At 38.8% G+C, this 22,727-nt stretch overlaps 1 protein-coding gene across 3 annotated transcripts in view; it reads right to left on the reverse strand.

Moving 5' to 3' along the window:
• DOCK4 (dedicator of cytokinesis 4) overlaps positions 1-22,727 on the reverse strand; it is a 475,181-nt gene that overhangs the window by 271,099 nt on the left and 181,355 nt on the right. For all 3 annotated transcript variants that reach the window (XM_025379882.1, XM_025379884.1, XM_025379883.1), the window contains exons 2-3: positions 3,822-3,905; positions 299-339 (exon numbers count right to left, since the gene is read on the reverse strand). In XM_025379882.1, coding sequence (XP_025235667.1) covers positions 299-339; positions 3,822-3,905 — 125 coding nt within the window. The remainder of the gene's footprint in view (positions 1-298; positions 340-3,821; positions 3,906-22,727) is intronic.

The following is a 22,727-nucleotide window of genomic DNA, read 5'->3' on the forward strand; positions in this document are numbered from 1 at the left end:
CTGAATTTTAATTTAGCTCTCTGAGAAACTACTACTTCAAAAAGATTTTGTTTACATATAATGAGCTTATTAAGGTCTTCTCAGTACAATTTTCAAGAGCTAAATAGGATTATCATTTGAGTAGCATATCTTAACTATAATCCAAGTTCAAAGGAATTTCCAAAATTATGAAAATCTGCATTATCATTTGGCATTTCAACTGAGTCCCAACTGTAATTTCAATTGCATAAAGAAATAATTTAAATAACTATATTTCTTAATAAATTTCATAATTATAGTTAGAGATAACAATTGTTACCTTGATATTTGGGTTTTTTAAGGCAAATCCTCTGTACCAGCCTGTGGAAAAATAATCATGGTCATATTTTGATAAACCATTGTAATATTTTAAAGATAATGACAAATCAATCTGTTCTTTGCCATGAAATTTTACCATACATGTAAAGATTCTGTGGATAAATATGGTAAGTATTGGCCTTAGGCTACAAAATAGCTCGAGTGAGCACACATAAGAATTCTATTAATAAAACCATTTTTTAAAAACTGTATCAAAAATTTTTACAAACAACAGAAATATCCATAATGTGAATAAAGGTTTTAAAATCAGAGCACTGGGCTTCAGTTCTGGCTTTGCTTCTTACTGTCTGTTTAATCTTGGCCAAGTTACTTGACCTCTCTGAGCACCACTTCTTCCCATTTTACGAAAGGCCACATTATGTCACAGGGAAAGTCAAGAATCTGCACAAGATTTCATACATTTCCAAATTCTACTTGCCTGACTACAAAGGCCAGACTCTGCCACCAAATAAGAGTACCTGGCCAACAGACATGATGTGAATTGCACATCCTTAAGCCCACCATCTTGGGTTAAGATCAGTCTCATATCATACGAAGAGTAAAGCCCTCATTCACTGCCAGAATTAACTGGCACATTTTCATCAGCACAATGGCTGACCAAAAGCTCGGCATAATTTTTATTCTGTAGAATAACTATTATAGTAGGCCCTTCTTATCTGTGGTTTCACTTTCCATGGTTTCAGTTACTCATGGTCAACCAGGGTGCAAAAATACTACATGGAAAATTCCAGAAATAAACAATTCATAAGGTTTAAACTGCATGCCATTCTAAGTAGCATGATGAAATCCCGTGCCTGCCCGCTCAGTTCCGCCCAGGACATGAATCATCCTTTTGTTCAGCGTATCCACACTGTCAATGCTATGCCCCCCATTAGTTATTTACTAGCCCTCTCAGTTATCAGATTGAGGATCACAGTTTTAAAGTCCTTGTGTTCAAGTCACCCTGATTTTACTTAATCATGGCTCCCAGGCACAAGAGTAGTGATGCTGGCAACTGGAAAGTGCCAAAGAGAAGCCATAAAGTGCTTTAAGTGAAAAGGTGAAAGTTCTTGAATTTAATAAGGAAAGGAAAAAACCATACGCTGAGGTTGCTAAAATCTAGGTAAAAATGAATCTTCTATTCATGAAACTGTGAACAGAATATTGTTGTAATTATTCTATCATTAGTCACTGTCTACTGTGCCTAGTTTATAAATTAAACTTTATCACATGTAAAGGAAAAAACGTACGATGTATAAGGTTCAGTACTATCCAAGGTTTCAGGTATCTTGGGGGCCTTAGGTCGCATGCCTTGCCAATAAGCGGGCTCAAGGACTGCTGGATTTAAGCTCCCAGCAATTCTGAATCAATTTTGCAGCACTGTCCTTACATGTCTTTTTATAGTTTAAAACAAATCAGTATATATATTGTATTTTTTCAAGTGTAAAGACCATTTTGCTTATTGGCAAAAAAAAAAAAAAAAATTATTATACTATGTAGTAAATATTATGCCTAACAGAATGTTTTCAATAATTAAATTTTAGTTAAAATTTTAATACAAAACGTATTTGAGCTTTGTATTTAAGCATTTTTCCTCCTCATAATACATTTTCTTAAAAGGATATATTGTAAAATATCGTCCCTTACCAGTTTTAAAATCAGTCTGAGGAGAGCAGAATGAACTGAAAATCAAATCTCTGTATCTCAGGGTTTATCAGCTGCCATAAAGACAGATCCAAGAAATACATCCATTTGTAAATAATTATTCTAACAAAAACCAAAACTTCTTGAGAATTGCAAAAATGCCACAGAGAGGTCTCTGTCCAATTATACTATACAGAAAAAATTTTAGATTACAAAATACCTCCTATTAAATATGGAGCCCAGTTTCATACAGCAATTCAAAATAAATTGTATATTTATCTGTATACAAAGTAGAAACAGACAAAATATATGTGGTAATAACATAGAAAACCTTATTATATTTTTTAAGGTATCAATCACAGTGGACAAAATAAACATTCCAATATCACCACCATTTAATGCTAGGCTCTAACTAAATGTAGTAGTTCTGTCTGGGGGAATACAGTTTAATCTATAATAAACCTTGATATGATAAAATGTCATCATAATATAAATTCCTAGTAAGGAAAACCTTGTAAGAAGAAAAACATAGGTATTCTGGGATATACTAATGGGGCTCTAAAATGTAGTCATTTTGTCAACAAGAAAAGCTAGGTGGCTAGGCGCGGTGGCTCACACCTCTAATCGCAGCAATTTGGGAGGCCAAGGCGGGTGGATCACCTGAGGTCAGGAGTTCGAGAACAGCCTGGCCAACATGGTGAAACCCCATCTCTACTAAAAATTCCAAAAATTAGCTGAGTGTGATGGCATGTGCCTGTAATCCCAGCTACTCAGGAGGCTGAGACAGGAGCATCACTTGAAACCGGGAGGCAGAGATTACAGTGAGCCAAGATCGTACCATTGCACTCCAGCCCGGGTGACAGAGAAAGACTCCATCTCAAAAAGAAAAAGAAAAAAAGAAAAAGAAAAGCTAGGTGCAGTGGCTTATGCCTGCAATCTGAGCACTTCGGAAGGCCAAGGTGGAAGGATCACTTGAGGCCAAGAGTTTGAGACCAGCATGGGCAACATGGTGAGACTCCGTCTCCACAAAAAATAAAAAATAAAAAAATTAGCCAAGCATAATGGAGTATCCCGGTGGTCCTAGCTACTTGGGAGACTGAGGCAGGAAGATCCCTTGAGCCCAGGAAATTGAGGCTGCAGTGAGCCATGATCACACCACTGCACTCCAACCTGGGTGACAAAGGGAGATCCTGTCTCAAAGAAAAACAAAAAACAAAAACAAAAACAAAAAAACAAAAAAAGAGTAGTCATTTGATGAGAAATCTTTTTAAGGACTAGTGTTTAAGGATGTTACATGGAACAGGAATGGAAACATTTGAGAACTATTAGGTATCTTAAATGAGTTACCTACTATACAAATTAATAATAATTGAAGTGCATTGAATAATTTTATTCCAAGTTTGAGGGGAAGAAACTATAGGTCTGGAGCAGAGTTGGTCTGGGCAGGAGCCCTCCAGAGGCATCTGGCTACTCGACCTCAGGTAAGCCATGTCTGCTCTGGGCCTCTGCTTCTTCCTATCCTGTGGGATCTACTAGATCCTGAGGATTCTGAGAAAAACCTTCAGTTTGGCACTGAGTCAAGAACTCCCACAGATATGGTAGCTTCAACTGCTTTCTCTGTTTGCATCTAATGACTATAAGGAAATAATATTATAATCAGCTTAAAAATAGGAAATGATGCCTTTCCATTAGCCAAACACTAAAAATGCAGGAAACAATTTTGTCAAAAATGACTTGCTGTGACTATTGGAAAAGTTCCAGAGATTAATAGCGGTATGGACAGAATTTGTAGACTTTATAAACAGTCGTATGTTGAGGAGGTTGTTCATAAGGCTACTCACCATCACACTTCTCCAGGATCTGAACTGTATCTCCAATTTCCAATGACAGGCCATATGGAACGGTTCCTCGGAAACTGGCAATAACTATAAAAAAATGATATAGAATATATGAAGACAACCATGTCCATTACAGTTTATTATTAAATATTATTGACTAGGAAAAATGAATATAAATAGGAAGTATAATTTGATAGCTGGAACCCTCTGTCATATTTTAATTTTATATCTTTCTAAGAAAATCACTAAGTTCATATACTTTGCCAACTTCTTGGTCAGATTCAGTATTATAAACATGCATTTCAAATATATGAAATGTATTAAAATAATATAAAACATATCAATGCTATCACCCAATAACAGATATAAACAAAGGTATTGCCTGAGAACTCCTTAAAGGACTGTGACCCTTTTGTTTCACTGCTTTCTTCACTCCCTCATCCAAATGCCCGGCCCATAGTAGTTAATAAATATGTGTTCAATAATAAATGAGGAATATATCTCCTGCTTATTATTAGGCTTGGTTTACCTTTCTGCTATATTGTTTGGAGCAGATTTCTTTTCCATAAACTATAAGCTTCTCAAGAGAAGGGACTGCATCAATTTGCTTACCATTATGTGCCCAGAGCCTAGCATAGTATGTGGTGCATAAAAGCAGTCTTCTTGTGCAGTAAGCAACAGAGACACTTTATTTAGTAATGATTGGGCCCTCCTACAGGTCTAAACACACAGCCACCACAATTCCCACTTGCACAATACCACTTGGAATGGGGAGGGGGATCACAATTAATTATAGATTAATGGTTTAGATTAATTGGTTTCTGAAACATTTTGCAGAGCAGAACAGGACTAGGATGTTGTACCCATAGAGAGAAAGTACACATAGATTAGTCCTTTTCTGGCAACTCCAGGAATTATAGAGAGAATAAAGCCCAGTGATTCTTCCCTGAATAGTAAGTAAAGCTTGAGTCAGAAATGAGGAAAAGATGGAGAAATAAAGAAAATGCGTTTCAACACACAAAAAGAGAGAAGACATCTCCTATGAAATACTATGCACACTGAAATCAACTCACAATTCACATCAAAAGAAAATGATTCTTAAAAGGCCAAAATTTTAGGAGGGAAACTTATAATTTTGCTTCAGAGTGAGATTTAGATATAACTCCAATCCCCAAAATAAGTGATTGCTACTGTTGGGAATGTATATTTTAAAAACCTAAAGGAACACACTCATCTGTCAAAAATGAAAACATGCCAATAAGTAATGAGCTTTTAAAGAAGTCTCGTGCCCTTTTATGATCTCAAAACAAAATTAACAGTAGAGGTCAAAACACAGGACAGAAAAGACAACCCAAAGTCCATGAGACAGAACAAAGTAACGATATGGATAGAAACCAATTAAGAACATTTAGCCAAGCACTAATTTATGATATCATTTTCTAACTATAACCACGAATACCACATAGCCTCATAACGACGTGCAAACAGCTTTTTGCTGGCAAAACAATCCAGGGTCTATATATCTTGACAGAGGACTTCATTTAACTTTCAGAGACCTCTTCTTACAAGGGATCAGCAACTGAACTGACAGTAGATTGATTGCAATTTAAAAGACTTCAAGACGAACGTACACTCAGAATCGCCTTTCCAAACTCTGCACTACTGATATTTCTCTTAGAAGTCTTGGCGCATGGACTTCCCAACACAGTTTTGCACACAACACAGTTCTGCACACAGCTCCGACCGCTCAGGAACACCCTCGGACACCCAGGGCTGCCTCCCTCACTTCTGGCTCTCCGCTCTTTTTCCTCATCACTTTCTTGAACACAGCAGTACCACTGATAGACTTCATTTCTTCACCTTCCTCAGCCCCTGCAATCCAGCCTTAGCTGTGTTTTGAAATTGCTTTACTAAGATCTCCAGTCCCCTCAATGTGGCCACATTCATATCACCTTCCAGGAGTCCTTCCTCTCTTGAATCTTCTACTGCTTCTGTCACACCCACCAGCCTTCTCCAGACCTTCTTTCTTAGCCCTCCTCTTAAACGTTGGTGTGATCCAAGTTCCATCCTCAAAATGCTCAAGTGTAGGAAAATAGCATCAAGCCTGGCATTTTGACACATGGATTTGAACCTCAATCTCATCACTTATTACCTGTGTGACCTGGGTCAGGATATCAACCTCTCAGAATCTCCACACCCTCACTGTAAATCATCACTGGGTGAATGAATGAGGGTGTGGCTAGATGTAAATAATCACTGGGTGAATGAATGAGGGTGAATGAATGAGGGTGTGGTTTAAAGGTGTGGCCATTACCATTAAATGCTCTGGTCTTCAACAGTCAGGTTCTTTTATTATTGGAAATACTATTTTAAGAGTGTGCTTTAAATTCCAAGAACCAAAAACTGCATTACCGGGGAAAACTCATTCTTTCATAGGAGTTATTTAAAACTGGGATGATAGCTTGCCTGAGCCATCACCATGTATTATCTCATTTCTTATCCAAACAGTCTATGTGGGTGAATTCTGATTTGACTATTCAGCTATGTAATATGTAATATGTAATAAACATTAAAGGTCAGCAAAGACATTCCCTAATCTCACTGGCCTTCAGATGGTTCCTCTATAAAACAAAGGAGCTAGACAAATGAACTGAAGTTCCCCTGCCAGTCTCAAATTCTGAGTCTGCAAGAGGACTTTCAGCTCAGCAGTGACATGGCATGGTACTTACCAAAGAACTGTCTCCAAACCAGCCTAGTCTGTGTAATCACTGCCTGTAATCAAGTGGACACTTGTCTCCACCTGCGACAGCCATCTGATAATGCAGAAGAGACAGCCTGCTCTCAGCATCTCATGAGGCCCTTATCAACTGCTCTCCAACTTTTCTAGGCTCACACCCAGCCCAACTCTCCACACACTGCCCTATGCTCAGTCACACTCAAATTCTCATCGAGCTTTTTCTTGCAGACCTCAGTGCTTTTACATCCATTATTCCCTTTTTAGGGGGTTGCCTTCTTCACTCCTACACTGGGAAATGTAAAGCAGCTTTAATTTAAGGCTTTGCTCCAAGGTTAGGACATTAGAAGATTTCCTGATGTTACTCCTTCCTTTTTGTCATCTGTGGGTCCACGTGGAATGCAATTACTCCCTCATCTGTGTTCTCAGGACACTCTGACCACACCTCAAGTATAGTAAGGCATCACATAATATTACAGCACTTTGTCTATCTGTGTCTTTCTACTTGGGAAGAGAAACTATTTCTCATTCATCTTTCAAGAGCCAGCATGAGCATCTGAGTATAAGAATGGAGTACAAACACATGGAATGAATGAATGAATGAATGAATGAAGCCACTGAGAAATGGTGCCTAGGTTTTAATGGATTTGGACAACCTCAGGGACTCTTCTCATATCTAAAAGTATCTAAGGAATAAGTTTTAAACTGCAGATCATATTGGAGAGGAATATTTTTCAGGATATAGTTCAAGGAATGACTTTGATCTTTATCTTCTAAAATGGCAAGTCACTCTCAATCATTGAGTTAGACAAGTAACTCCACCTTGCTGTGTACTAATGAATAGATGGATGGATACTACACTGAGGAAAAATGTTTAGGCTTCAGGTTATGAAAGAGAAAGGCAGTTCTAGGTAAAGAGCGAAGAATTTGAAAATATGGTTGGCTCATGTTTCTCAGTGGTAGCATATAATGTATCATAAACTAAGGAAAACCAGTTTAGCAAAGCAGACATCCAAACACCATGTATGCATTAATGAAGCCTCAATATGCAATTCTGTCAAATGCACTTAAAGCATCTGCTATTTTCAAATTCCATTTGGAAACAACTTTTCAACTAAACCCCTTTAAATTTCTCCAACTGTTTCTACATGAAACATGTCTATAATTGAAAATGCATTGTCACCAGTTATTATAAAGTAGCTGTCTCTTTATACAACAGTTTACTCATCATACACTTCCCAAGGGCATTTTCCCCCAAATAATATCAAGGTTTACCAAAGATGCCTACACAGCGTTTTGATCCCTCAATTTCCTTTTCTTGTTTTTCTTATAAATTGAACAGTTTCTTATAAATTGATCCTTAGTAGCTACAGGAAACAATCATAGAGAATGAACCCTTGGTAAAGCTGGGAATATAAATATTTAGTTCTATTATTTTAGTCATACTGGCCCTGAGAGCACAATTTTAAACTGCATATAAAAACTACTGCTGTGGTGATGTGTTCATCTCTGCTCATTTGCTACTATGGAAAAATTTACTTGGATTAATAAACTCAGTTTATATGTATATAAACCCAGTTTATAGGTAAGTCCTTAAAAAATTTCTGTCAGCTGAAAACACTAAGTTCATACCATAACCATTTTGAAAAAGATGTCCTAACCAACTGCCTATTATTACTAACAGTGTCATCATTCCTTTATATAATGACATCAGTTCAGTACCTATTGACAGTTTATTAAGAATTAAATAGCCATGAGAAACAGTCTCAAACACAACTCCTAATTTTCTATGAGGAAGATAAAAAGAAGGTAAATGATGCAGTGAAATGGGGACTCATTTCTTAGTTTCAACGATGCTATTTGCTCATGCCAAGAACCAACGCACATTTTAAAACTTTTTAACTGAATACAAAGAAAATCACAAGAGTCCATGACTTTTAAAATTTTAAAGCAAAACAAAGTATTAAGAATTATCGGCCAGGCACAGTGGCTTATGCCTGTAATCCCAGCACTTTGGGGGGTTGAGGCAGGCATATCACTTGAGGTCAGGAGTTCGAGACCAGCCTTGCCAACATGGTGAAACCCTGTCTCTACTAAAAATACAAAAAGTAGCTGGGCATGGTGGCGGACGCCTGTAATCCCAGCTACTCGGGAGGCTGAGGCAGGAGAATTGATTGAACATGGGAGGCGGAGGTTGCAGTGAACTGAGATCACGCCACCGCACTCCAACCTGGGCAACAGAGTGAGGCTCCATCTCCAAAACAAACAAACAAAAAAAGAATGATTATAAGTCAACTACATAGCTCTAAACCACAGACAATAACATACCCTTCCTCATCATTGTCAAAATAATATTAAAAATGATTCTACTTGGCAAAGGTCAATTTCTAGCCCAGCACAGGCTGCCCTTGCCCTTTACAGGCTGACCATCTAAGATGAATGGAACACAATGCAGGAAAGAAATCATGAAAATGCTTTGTCTTTGGTAATACAAAGGAAGGAAAACTTCTCTCTTCAGGTCAGAGTTTGGCTTCATCTTTCTGCTAAAAGGATCTCCAACTCATGAACAGGTTGTGGTTTAAAAGGTCACTTATGAGCCAACTGCTTAAAACACAGAACACACAAAGCTACTCTTCTCAAGTTCTGAGGCTAGCCCACAGAACCCTATTTCATGGCAAAAGGAACTTGTTTTTCACAGCAAAAATAAGCTGACTGCACCAGAAACTAAATATAAAATTTTATATCAGTGCTTGTAAAATATTGAACACTGGTGCTGAAAACATAGCAGTGTCCGTCAGAAGGCAGTGATGGAGCAGGCATTGGTGTTGCAGACATTCTCAAGGAATTCTGTGTCACGACTTCAGAGGACATTTCAAACTGGTTCCTTCCTACATTCATGTTCATTTCACATTCGGCTCTGGCATGGCATGGAAGTATCCACTAAGGTTTGTCAACTTTTATGAGGATTATTTGGGAGGGCTCATAAATGGAAAAGAGATAAAGGGGTAGAATTTCTGAAGAACCTAGATAAGATTTGGAAGAAACAGAAAAAAAGGAAAGGGATTAAGGACAACTAAATTCTTTAAAAAAATTTTTTTTTATTTATTTGAGACAGAGTCTTACCATTGCCCAAGCTGGAGTGCAGTGGCATGATCTCGGCCCACTGAAACCTTCACCTCCCAGGCTCAAGCCATCCTCCCACTTCAGCCTCCCCAGTAGCTCAGACTACAAGCGTGTGCAACCACGCCTGGCTAATGTTTGTATATTTTGTAGAGATGGGGTTTTGCCATATTGCTCAGGCTGGTCTCAAACTCCTGAGCTCAAGCAACTTGCCTGCCTTGGCCTCCCAAAGTGCTGGGATCACAGGTGTGAGCCACCACGCCTGACCAAGAAGAACTAAATTTTTCTCAGGTACTTTACTTCATGAAATAGTGAACTATGATGGAAAAGGAAAAGGGGTCACTTCTTCTACATATGTACAAAACCCCGCTGTAGGGAAAGATAAAATATGGTGGAAAAAAACAAAGCAATAGTCTATTTCAAGGTACTTCTCTGTTTTCTAGCTGTCTGGGACAGGGCTGGAGGAAAGACAGAAGTTATTTGGAGATTTCTTTTGGTACTATCATTTTGAAAGTATAGCATAGAACTGTTTTTCTTCTTTATTCCCTTCTGTTTTTTCCCCTCCAGAAGATGAAGTTAGAAGCAAGCTGGTTATTCCTAACCGCAAGGAACTCTCTGGTGGCTACCTGTGTCACAGTAGGACTATGTGGAGATGACGTGGTATCTCCCGGATACTGCTCTGTGATTCAAATGAACTCACTGGGGAGAATAAAGAAATGCTGTGTTCCATCTTCTGGCCCTCAGACCTGCCACATGTTTGAGATCTGCCTTCATCTGGTAATAGGTTGTGCCCACAGGCCTCAGACACCTTGCAGGCTCACCTAAGAGGCACAAAAATATGCACACTCAAAATCAGGACTGCATTCTTATGCCAGTTATCACGGTCAGCCTTTGAGACATGTCACACAACTCCTTTCTGGCCTATGTGACTTTGAAATATCAGAAGCATATTGAATGAAAGGTACATAATTGTTTCTGAGATATTAAAAGGTACCACCTGAAAATACATTGCTGCCTTTGACTGTTAAGAAGATAGCTCTCCCAGGGATTGCAGAACGTCATCCTCCTTGAACCACAAGGCCAAGGCAAAGCATGGTGGTAGGTACTGTGATGCACCTCCCAGATCCTTCTTTGGAAATCAGTGACACTCCCTATGGCTGGGAGTGCTAGGGTAGACAGTCCTCAAACCCTAGCACCCTTCAGGGATGGCTTCAGCTGAAGAGAGCTGCTTTGCCCAAAGCCAGGGCTACTTCTCAGGGTGGCTCACATCCAGTGAAGGCTGGGCCTTGGCACTACAACTTGGTACAACTCTGCAGGGCCATTCCCACTTAAGTGACTAAGACCGTCACTAGGCCTGCATCACAGATCAACTCCTCCCTCTGTCAAGTTCTGCTTCCTTCCTCGCCACTGCACTGAGGTGAACCCCAAGAGGACTTCCTGCTAAATACCCTGCAAGCCAGTCTCCATCTCAGGGTCTGCTTCCTGAGGGGCTCAGCCTCTTACAAGCTTTCAAGCACTCCCCATTCAGAATTTACTTCTGGCCCAATTTGTTTAAAGTCCTCTTTTTAAGGGAGAAGAAAAAATAACATGATTGCATTACTATTTTATCTTAAGGATTTTGCTAAGTTTTTCATGTGTTAGTTCTAACCTTCTATGACAGACATTCCAATACTCATTTTAGAGATAGAGAAACAGGGGGAAAAAAAAAAAAAAGAGGCAAACAAGGAAGAGAATAACATCAGGAGGGAATTTGTCCACATTCAGATTTAAAGACATTGTCACTATGGCAATAAATGAACCCATTTTATTCTCCAAAGGGTCATAAACAGGCTCTTCACTATGGATTTCATGTCACAAATGCTAAGGTCCTCTTTCTTTCCTAACTGGCTACAAGAAGAACTGAAGGTCAAAAAAAAAAAAAAAATCTAAGCTAATTATTGCATCCACCTATCCATACTTTTAAAAACAATGTAATATGATAAAAAGGTTATGATTTTGGCCAACTGCCAGCCAAAAGGAGCATCCTAGAAGAGATGAGAGAAAGCCCAATTATTTCACAAGCCTCCTAGCACTTAGGAAAGGGCGACAATGTGAATTAGATAGAGACTTGGGATTTATCTCCACCACTTATGAACCATGTGGTCCTTGGTCCTTCCATTTGCTAGCACAGGATGAGTTCCCCTGCCTGGCCTACCTCACAGGATGTCACAAGGATCAAACAAATATATGAGAATTCGATGTGTAAGGAAATATGAATTAATAACATTTTTTCTATCATAATTGTTAACTGGAAATTTGCAAGCTAGATCTGAGTCTGCCATAGATTCAAAAGCCAAAAAAAGCCTTCCATTTATAATACTAAATAAAAAACCCTTTCTCTGTTCTGTTATTACAGTTTCTTGGAAATCGTTATTAGGTTAAACTTAGAAAGACTGAGGCTTAAGCACCTCAAGAGGAAAAAAGGCTGATACTACTGCTTTTTCTGATAAAGCAGCAAAACAACAACAACAACAACAAAACATCTTTGGCAATGAGACTGATAAGGAAAGTAATGGGGTTAAGAGGGATTTTCCAAACACGCTAAGGCAGAGTTAGGAAGGGAGGCAGATGCAGTTTTTACCATTCACTCTGCACAATAGTATTATTTGTGCAAGGGACAATAGATAGCACCAGGTGGGAAAAAATTACAATACAGTCTTCATGTCCCAGTGGAGAATGAAGTTACAGAAGGCAAGTGGTTTTCCCACAATCCAAATGAAAAACTGTTTTAATAAAATATCATTTTGCAATCAATTGTATTTAATCCTCTACCAATATTTGGTAAAAATAAATGAAAAGCCACCTTTTTCCAATGTGAGATGGTTAATATTCAAATAATATTACTTAAGATTAAGAACTAAGATTATTTAAGATACAGGATTAAGTTTGCTGACTTTTGGTTACTTTTAGTTTTTTTCTATAAGGGAAGAGAAAAAGAATGTTATATCCCTCTGTTCCTTTTTTTTTCTAATTTCTCTCTTTGAATACTAATACTCAAAGTCACAAAACATGTAACAGAGTAGAATTGAAGTGGTACATCCAAATGTCAGTGCCGTCTCCACCCTGCACTGGAGGGACTCAGCAGGCCAGCCCAGTATTACGAAAGTCACCAAAAAAAGTTAGCAAATATCACAAAATGAATTGGAAGACAGGGACCCAGCCTCCACACACTCCACTTTAAAGCACCCAGCTTCTTTTTGCAGCCTCTTCTATAATGTTCTCTCCAGTATAATATTCAGCCCTGTATCAGCTCCAGTCACTCATCTTCCTCATACAACTAAGCATTTATTTTTCTGATTTTTCCTCATAGGTATTCCTTTTCCCAATGTGGATTTTGACTCCCATTCCTAGTGCTGACTTCTTAAGAGGTCTGCTAGATTATTACCCACAAATTGCCTTACACTTAGAAGTCAAACTCGAAATTCCTACAACTACTTCCCCTTTTGCTCTGATGACTAAGCCAATTTCCAATTTTGAACAAATACTAATTTTTACTGGCTCTGGCCATTGACACCTAGTCAAGAACTATTTCTCAAGGAGATAGGGGAGCCAGTGAACAGTTCAACGGAGAAACAGAGGAACAAAATCTAGCTCCTACACAGTTTTCCAATCTCGCCCTTTACAACTCCCTGCTCAACAGTCCCACTGAACCTCTCTTATCTATGCCTTTCCAATTGCTTTTCCCTCCACTTGACATCTGGGCCTCTTACTCCTGTCCCCTTGACAGGTCTTCTTCAAAACAATGCAAGCATCCTCCTCTGTCACGCGTGTCCATGTGAAGAGACCATCAAACAGGCTTTGTATGAGCAATAAAGCTTTTGCAAGTCACAGGGGTTATGACTGCTGAGCTTCAGCTCAGAGGCCTGACATCCTCAAGGAAGGCTTACTCTGTACCCTAACTCCACCGCACCAGTCCACTTTACGTCCCTCCATCCTCAAGGAAGGCTTAGCCTGTACCCTAACTCCACCACACCAATCCCATTTACGTCCCTCCAACACTGATTACACTCAGCACCTCTACTTTTGGGGCTCCTTTATGTTCCCAATACCCAGCACAATGCATGACACCTAGTGGGTACTCAACAAGTGTCAGTTGAATATATAAATGGGATGAAATCACCAAGGTGTGCAGTTGACTCATTTATTAAATTAATATTTAATGGTTATTCTCCATGTGCCAGTATTGTGCTAGGCACTAGGAATACAATGGTGAAGATAACACTTTGCACTGGTGTTGAGTTACTAAGTCATGAGAAAGAACAAGTTTCCCACATTTTTTGGTTGCTACAAAACACAGTTCAGAGTGTGTAGATGGATAACTCTTCAGGTGCTTGGATTTTGTCACTTGGTCATTCAATTAGCACTTCTTTTATGTGCATTTAATCCATTTTATTAATTTTTATCAATTTTATCAATTTCTACTATTGGTAGGAATATTGTTACCTCAATAAAACTAAACACATCTTTAAGGAAGGGACTAGTAGTCCAACCAGCAGAGCACCTTGAAATGAGGATCTCTTAATTGTTTAGCAAATACCACAAAAGTGAACTGGAGGATAGAGACCCAGGCCCCACACACACTATCTTAAAGTACTGATGTACTCTCCTACCAAAAAGCATTCTCAAAACCATTACTCACATGTGCTGAGGTCTACTTTCAGGCTAGTTCTCCCTTCTACACCTCTGTGTTTTATATTGCCAGAGAGTTTTTTTTTTTTTTTTTTTTTTTTTTTTGAGACGGTGTCTCGCTCTGTCGCCCAGGCTGGGGTGCAGTGGCCGGATCTCAGCTCACTGCAAGCTCCGCCTCCCGGGTTCACGCCATTCTTCTGCCTCAGCCTCCCGAGTAGCTGGAACTACAGGCGCCCGCCACTACGCCCGGCTAATTTTTTGTATTTTTAGTAGAGACGGGGTTTCACCATGGTCTCGATCTCCTGACCTCGTGATTCGCCCGCCTCGGCCTCCCAAAGTGCTGGGATTACAGGCATGAGCCACCGCACCCGGCCCAAGATTTTTAAATGTACACAGCAAACAGATACACTTATAGTTAGTGCTATTATTCTTTTTTTTTTTTTTTTTTTTTTTTTGAGACGGAGTCTCGCTCTGTCACCCAGGCTGGAGTGCAGTGGCCGGATCTCAGCTCACTGCAAGCTCCTCCTCTCGGGTTCACGCCATTCTCCTGCCTCAGCCTCCCGAGTAGCTGGGACTACAGGCACCCGCCACTTCGCCCGGCTAGTTTTTTGTATTTTTTAGTAGAGACGGGGTTTCACCGTATTAGCCAGGATGGTCTCGATCTCCTGACCTCGTGATCCGCCCGTCTCGGCCTCCCAAAGTGCTGGGATTACAGGCTTGAGCCACCGCGCCGGGCCAGTTCTATTATTCTTATGTGGGAAAAAATTAAGCCCACTGACCTTTTTTTTTTTAACATTTAATTTTGAATCAATTTCAGATTTATAAGGAAGTTACAGAAATAAGCCAGGCATGGTGGTAGGTGCCTGTGGTCCTGGCTATTCAAGAGGCTGAGGTGGAAGGATCGCTTGAGCCCAGGTGTTCCAGGTTGCAGTGAGCTATGATCACACCACTGCACTCCAGCCTGAGAAACAGAGTGAGATCCTGTCTCAGAAGAAAGGAAGAAAGGGAAAAGGAAGAAAAGAAAGGAAGAAAAAAGAAGTGTCAGAGGTATTCAAACCAGAGTGACTCCATATTGAACAGAGGCTGGGAAAAATAAGGCTGAGACCTACTGGGTGGCATTCCCAGGAGGCTGGGCATTCTTAGTCATAGGATGAGTTAGGATGTTGGCAGGACTAAAATACAGGTCATTAGGACACTGCTGATAAAATAGGATGCGTTAAAGAAGCCAACTGAAACCCACCAAAACCAAGATGGCAACGAAATTGACCTCTGGTCCTCCTCACTTCATTATACGTTAGTTACAATGCATTAGCATGCTAAAACACACTCCCACCAGCACCAGGACAATTTACAAATGTTATGGCAACATCTGGAAGTTACCCTATATGGTATGAAGGGGAGGAACCCTCAGTTCTGGGGATTGCCCATCCCTTTCGTTGGTAACTCATGAATAATCCGCTCTTTGTTTAGCATATAATCAAGAAATAACCATAAAAATAGCCAACTAGCAGCCCTTGGGGCTGCTCTGTGGAGTAGCCATTCTTTTATCCCTACTTCTCCAATAAACTTAACTTGCTTTCACTTTGCCTCGTGGACTTGCCCTGAATTCTTTCTTGCTTGAGATCCAAGAACCCTCTCTTGGGGTCTGGATCAGGACCCCTTTCTGGTAACAGAAGGAAAGAAAAGAAGAAAGTAACACAAATAGTATAAAGATATATTCTTAAATAAGCTTCAGCAAATGTGAAGATCTTAAATAAATAAAGTACATTTATCAAAACCAGGAAGTTAATGTTGAATAAATATACTCTCTTAGTCCATTTTGTGCTGCTGTAACAGAATATCACAGGCTGGGTAGTTTATAAAGAAATTTTAATTCTCACAGTTCTGGAAGCTAGCACGTCCAAGATCAAGGCACTGGCATTGTGGTAAGAGCCTTCCTGCTTTGTCTTCACATGGTGGAAGGACAAAGAACATGTGAACTACCCAAACACAGCGTGAAGCCTGAAGCCTCTTTTAATAGGGCCTTAATCCCATTAACAAGGGAGGAGTCCTCATGGTCCTATCTTTTTTTTTTTTTTTTTTTTTTGAGACGGAGTCTCGCTCTGTCACCCCGGCTGGAGTGCAGTGGCACAATGTCCACTCACTGCAAGCTCCGTCTCCCGGGCTCACACCATTCTCCTGCCTCAGCCTCTGGAGTAGCTAGGACTACAGGTGCCCGCCACCATGCCCAGCTAATTTTTTTTGTTTTCTTTTTTTTTTTTTTTTTTTTTTTTAGTAGAGATGGGGTTTCACCGTGTTCACCAGGATGGTCTCCATCTCCTGACCTCGTGATCCACCTGCCTCAGCCTCCCAAAGTGCTGGGATTACAGGCGTGAGCCACCGTGCCCGGCCTCCCAGTCTAATCATTTCTTAAGGTCCCACCTCTTAATATTGTCTTTTTGGCAACACCTGAATTTTTGAAAGGATTACATTTCAACATAAATTTTGGAAGGGACAAAAACATTTAAACTATAGCATATACTTTTAACTGTTCTACAGTTCATATGCAAATTTCACCACTTGTCCAACTAATATCATCTTTGTCCTGTCCAGGATTGCACATTACATTTAGTTGTTACATTTTCTTAGTCTCCTCCCATATTGGACAGTTTCTCAGTCTTTGTCTTTCATGACTTTGGCTACTTTTAAGGATATTGGCCATTTATTTTGTACAGTATCTCTAAATTTTGGTGTGTTTCCTGAAAATTAAATGTAGAATATGCATTTTTGGCATGAATATCACAGAAGTGATGATGTGCCCTGCTTGGTGTATCTCATTAGGAGGTATATGATGGTGATAGGTTTTATTACTGCTGATATTAACCTTGATCACTTGGTTAAGTGTCTGCCAGGTTTCTCCAATGTACAGTTACTATGTTTGCCTTTGTAAGTAACAAGTATCTTAAGGGAAGATACTTTGAGACTATGCAAATATACTGTTTTTCATCATACCTCATAACATCCATTGATAATTTTTGCCTTGCAACCTCAGCCATTTCTAATCATGATGTTTTCTCACAGGGTTATTCAGACACAGCTGGATTATTTCAACTGCAACCAAAACCTGTAATGGGTTCTTGTTGAACTGGATACAATATACTTAGTTTAGTCTTGATTTCTTTAATATAAAGTACAAAATTAATACCACTACCATAGGCATCCTTGAACCAACTACTCAGTGTATCAGGTGAAATTTCAAGTGTTTCAGAAAATGAAAAACATTTCATTTATTTCAGAAAACGGAAACAAATAAACATTTTTGTCCAATTTTCATACATGGCATGATCTCTTTAGATATTACTTCCTCAACCAAATAATTTGTATATGGGTGTTTGGTGAAAAAGATAGCTTTTGAATGATTTCAGCCAACATTTTCAAGAAAAATTGGATGGGTCTTACAATTAACTGTATTCATCTTCAGGTCTGAATCAAACCCTCTATCTTCACTGCAATTATCAGTGACTTATAAAGGAATCTGGGTAAAATGATATATATTTGTTTCATTTTCTGGCAGGAATCTAGACTTCCTAATCATTTTGTATAATAACACTTATTTTTAACTAAGGTCTTAGGACTTACTGATATTCACAGAAGTATCAGAAGTTACTAATTCTGTGGCATACTGTATGAGAACTATGTTTAACTGATTTTAAGTATTAAAATCTTACTTCAAATAAGACACTGGCTACAAACTACAGTGAGCATCTTTACAAAGGATTTACATTTTGGAAATGTTATAAAGTTGGCTATTTGGAATCAGTAACTAGATTCTGAAGCTACCTCATAATAGCCTACTTAATCGATGAAACAACTGAAATAATAATTCCACACGTAATGCAAATTGGGTGATGGGAGGGATTTATACATAGTAGTGGCAGTATAGCATGGGAGAGGTAGAGCGGTCTTGGCAGAGGTAGAGACAGAATGAACATGAGCTGACTCCTCCTCAATACTGTGTTTCTCCTCCTGGCCTCCTAGAAAACCTTGATTCCTGAAAAGCCTCACCCCAACTTTGCCACAACCTGGTGATCCATCCATACTGTTCACAGGCCCCAGAAGAGACTGGATAATTATGAACACACCTTGCTTTCTTCCATCATTTCCCTTTTCCCCAAGGGAATGTAGCTGCACTGAGAACACCAATCTCTCAACCACACCCCATCCCAACCCCAGTGGAAAACATAGTAGCTATCTGACCAATGGGAGTTGAGGGAATGAACACTCATGTCTTCTGGGATCTGGGTTGAGTCCAGGTCAGCCACTCTTCAGACTTGCACAGTATTGGGACTAGAAATGCCTTATAGGAACTCTCACACCATTCTACGTATGGTACGTCTAAACCTGGTATTCATGTGGCTTATGTTATCTAGGAAACTAATAAAACTCTGTTATTTCCACTTTACAAATTCTCTATGAAGCCTTTCTGCTTCCTCTTAATGACTATTTTTAAAATGAAAAGATATTAAGGGAAAAAATGCTGCTTGTTTATCATAGAGATTTTAATGACAAGTTAAGGCATAATTCATGAAACTCTAATAGCCAAATCGGGGAATCAGGAAAAAAATGAACATTACCAACTCAGCACTTATCAATTATAAATGAACTTTTAAATTCTTCCTCAGGGTTTTTAGAAGGCACCAGGCTCCCCTGAGAATCATGCCCTCTGTTCTTCTGCTCTTCCAATTTTATAAGCTAATGAAGCAGTTGCTTTCCACCCCTTTCTTCCCACTGTAAATTTCAGCTAACTATTGATTTCAGATGCTGTCTACAATAATTGAAATCTGGGTTGTCTTTGTTTGCAAAAAGCTACACTATTTAAAAGAAACTTTAAAAAAAAAACTCCCTACACCACCACCACCCCCCTGCCCCCGCCCCCATTTTTTCACGGAAATCAAAATCCTCATGCTTAGCTAGGGTTAAAATCTTTAGAAATATTTCTCCTTTGCGCTCTGCTATGAAACTTGCCAAACAAATGAGATAAATTCTCCAAAATATCTTCAAAAACAAACAACAGGTCTGGTATTAGGGCCAAAAGCAGTCACTGATTTCACAATAGGTTAATTAGGAACAATCCATCTACTGCAGTTCTTTGGTTCAAATGATAATTTTGCTTTTGTTTTTATTTTTCTGACCATCAACAGAGGTGACTTGGCCTGTCCATGAACTAAATCTGACAATGTGCATGCCCTTGGTGCTCACATACAAACTGGGTACCCTTAACATTGCAATCCAGCCAATGCAAAGCGAAATAACAAGTTCCCAAAGATAAGAAGATTCAAAGAAGAATTTTAAACAATTCAAAGAATTTTATTTTTTGGAAGACAATCTAAAACTTCCAAAAATATGTTCAACATTCAAAAATTAAATTGAGGATGAGACATAGTCTTCCCTAGGTGTGCAGGAATTCATAGATAATTTCCATTAACAAAAAGAAGAATCAAGAGCTCAAATTCCTAAGTATGTCTAGAAGAAGGTATACCTGCATGAAAAGTACATATAAGATATGACTTTTTCTCCTTTTACTAATGACTGTAATTAAGAACTATCTTATTTTATAGCCTCTGCTAATAGCTATTTGTTATTACTAACAAATATTTGTATCTTATATTACCAATTTACTAATAGTTTCACTATTAATAATATGGGTTAATATGAATATAGTTTTAGTGAATTCTGGAAGTTAAAAAGCAACCTATATAAATGAATAATTTAGCTATTTCTAAATCTAAGTGAATGGATCAAAACACTGACCACAGGCCATCAAGACCCCAAAATAATATGCTTAAAAATTCTGAGTTTATCAGCTTCTGGTAAAATTCAAATATAAATAAATAAATATCCCTGCTATCTTTCCTATCTTTACCTCTTACAGCTAAAGGAAATACAATTAAAAAATTAAGATACTTTTTGAAAACTTTTTAAATAACTGAGTTTTAAGGTCTTTTTAGTATACTAAATGTTCAATTTTTAAACTTTTTGATAAATCCAGAATAGCAGATTTGCCTACTAAAGGATGAAGTCTTAAAAAAATTTCTGCATTTTGCTGTGAGTTCTTCCTAAAAACACAGGCAAGCAGGAAAGTCAACTTGTTTGCTTACCTAGGAGTTAAGTCTAGAAGTAAGTCATATTATGGCAGAAAATCCCAATTTACAACTGGAGCTGCAGAATTAAAAATACCCAGCATTATGCAGAAAAACTTCCCTACATTGTATTTGAAGCTGTGTGACAGGTATATAAAAGTACTGACTGTTTCTCAATCACCACCTGCTCAGCACCTGAGTTCTGACACAATAAGCAAACAGGACAGGCTAACCAAGATCTCCTCAAAACAGATGAGTTAAGAGCTAATATTTTCCTTTCTTTGCCACAAGACTGAACCTTTTTTATCCTCATACATGTGTAGAAATAATAGATCACTCTGTCAGTTTTCCAAAATCTAGTTTGGTCCTGCTAGAAATAACTTACATCAAGCTAATGGCAGGTCCTTTTGCTTGTTAAAGCATAAAACAAAACAAAACAAATATCAGTCTGAACACTTAATGCCCTTCATGTAGTCTGTAGCTTATCCCGACTGGCCTCATGAAAAGCCAATTTTAGAATTTACATTTGTTTTGGGAAAAGGGGAAATGTCAATCATGTTTGAAGACTAGTCTCTGACTAAATGATCATACCTTCAGAAACTGAAACCTGAGAGCACTGCAAGACCATGTGGCACAGAAGATAGGCCAAAACTGACTTTGCTTTCTATGCCAAAGAGTCACTGGTACCCTAAAAGAAAAAAAAATTAAGGAAATTTAATAAGTAAACTAAAGGTGGGCTTTTCAGGGAGCTAGAATATAATGAAAAGGTGTGGTCACTGCTAATCACAATGGCCTGGCTTCAGATGTTTCTTTCATGTTCTGTCACCATCAAAACTCTGGTAAAACATGATCTAATCCTAATACATGATCTAATCCAAATTTCATTTGGAATTTCTCCTTAAATATCTCTATACTTATCCAAGTATTTGTACTTCATTTTCCTGCCCATTTCTCCCCAGAGTTCTGGAGGGTCAACAACAGCAGCTGGAACGAAGGTGGAGGCCAAGTAAGGATGGGAGATGGCCCATTATCATGTCCAGCCCTGCTGGGGGACAAACGCTAGACAGTACACAGAGGACAAAAGCTGATGCAGAAAGCCATTACGATTTTTCTCTTCTAAACTATTTTGCTCCAGAAATCAGCCTTTTATATTTAAGCATAAAAAAAAAATCAATAAAATGCTACCAATGAATATGAGGAGCTTTAGCACACTTTGGCAAATCTATTTTGCTAGTTCAGAAACTTGTTAGTTCTTAGCTGTGTTTTATATAGATGAGGTAAATACCAGAGATACGAAATGTTTCATCTATATAGGAGACTAGCTATCTGTTCTCAAAGGGCCTACACCTAGGTGAAGAAAAGGGGTAGATACAAATGAAAGTAAATAGAAAACAATACCTATTTATCCTTTGACTAGTTCAGAAAAGAAGTGATACTTGAATTTCATCCATAGCTCTACACATAAAGTGGAATAAAAATTCCTGAGGCCACTTATAGTGCAGGAGGAAGTCTAACGCCTTCCCATGGGCAAGTCAGATGGATCCACTCCATGAATCTGAGCACCAGCTGAAGCACAGTATTTCATCCAGAAAGGACCCATCATTTCCATGAATTCTCTCATGTCTCCTCTGAAGCTAATTTTCCCCATCTTTCAACAGCTTCCTTCAAGTTTATGTCTTTTAATTTATTTATTGCAAGGGGAGTTCTAGTCTAATATTTCCTCAGAGGGTTCCCAAACCATTCACAGCTGTCAAACACAACTATACACAAAAAGGATCAAGGCCCCGTCTATGGGTTCTTCCAGAGTTTCTTCGCCCTGCTTTCCCAGTTTTCATGAGCCAGCTGATCTCCACCACTAACAGACTACAGCACAGGCCCAGTACAAACCCCAGAAAGCCCGATATCATGTGAAGGGCATACTAAATGCTATGTTGAAAACACATGCATATGATTAGTGATGCTTCCAATTAATATCAAAATTGTAAACTGCAAAAGGCCACTAACCATGAGCAGGGACATTAACGTGGCACTATATCCTGTGTCAGGACAGTGTGAGAAATACCTAGAACAGAAAGGTTTACCTTTTCCCCTTCACATGCAATCTCCTCTGTCCCTATCCAGTTCCCCCCAGGAGATGCTGTGGTATGTGTTTAGCACAGTATAATCACTTACTCAATGTTTACTAAACATCTACCGCAGACTTCAGTACCACTCTATGTACTGAGCCAGAAGTATTCACAAACTCAGTACAAGCACTCCTCACAGCAA

This window comes from Theropithecus gelada, chromosome 3 (assembly GCF_003255815.1).
Source record: "Theropithecus gelada isolate Dixy chromosome 3, Tgel_1.0, whole genome shotgun sequence".
Lineage (NCBI taxonomy): Eukaryota > Metazoa > Chordata > Mammalia > Primates > Cercopithecidae > Theropithecus > Theropithecus gelada.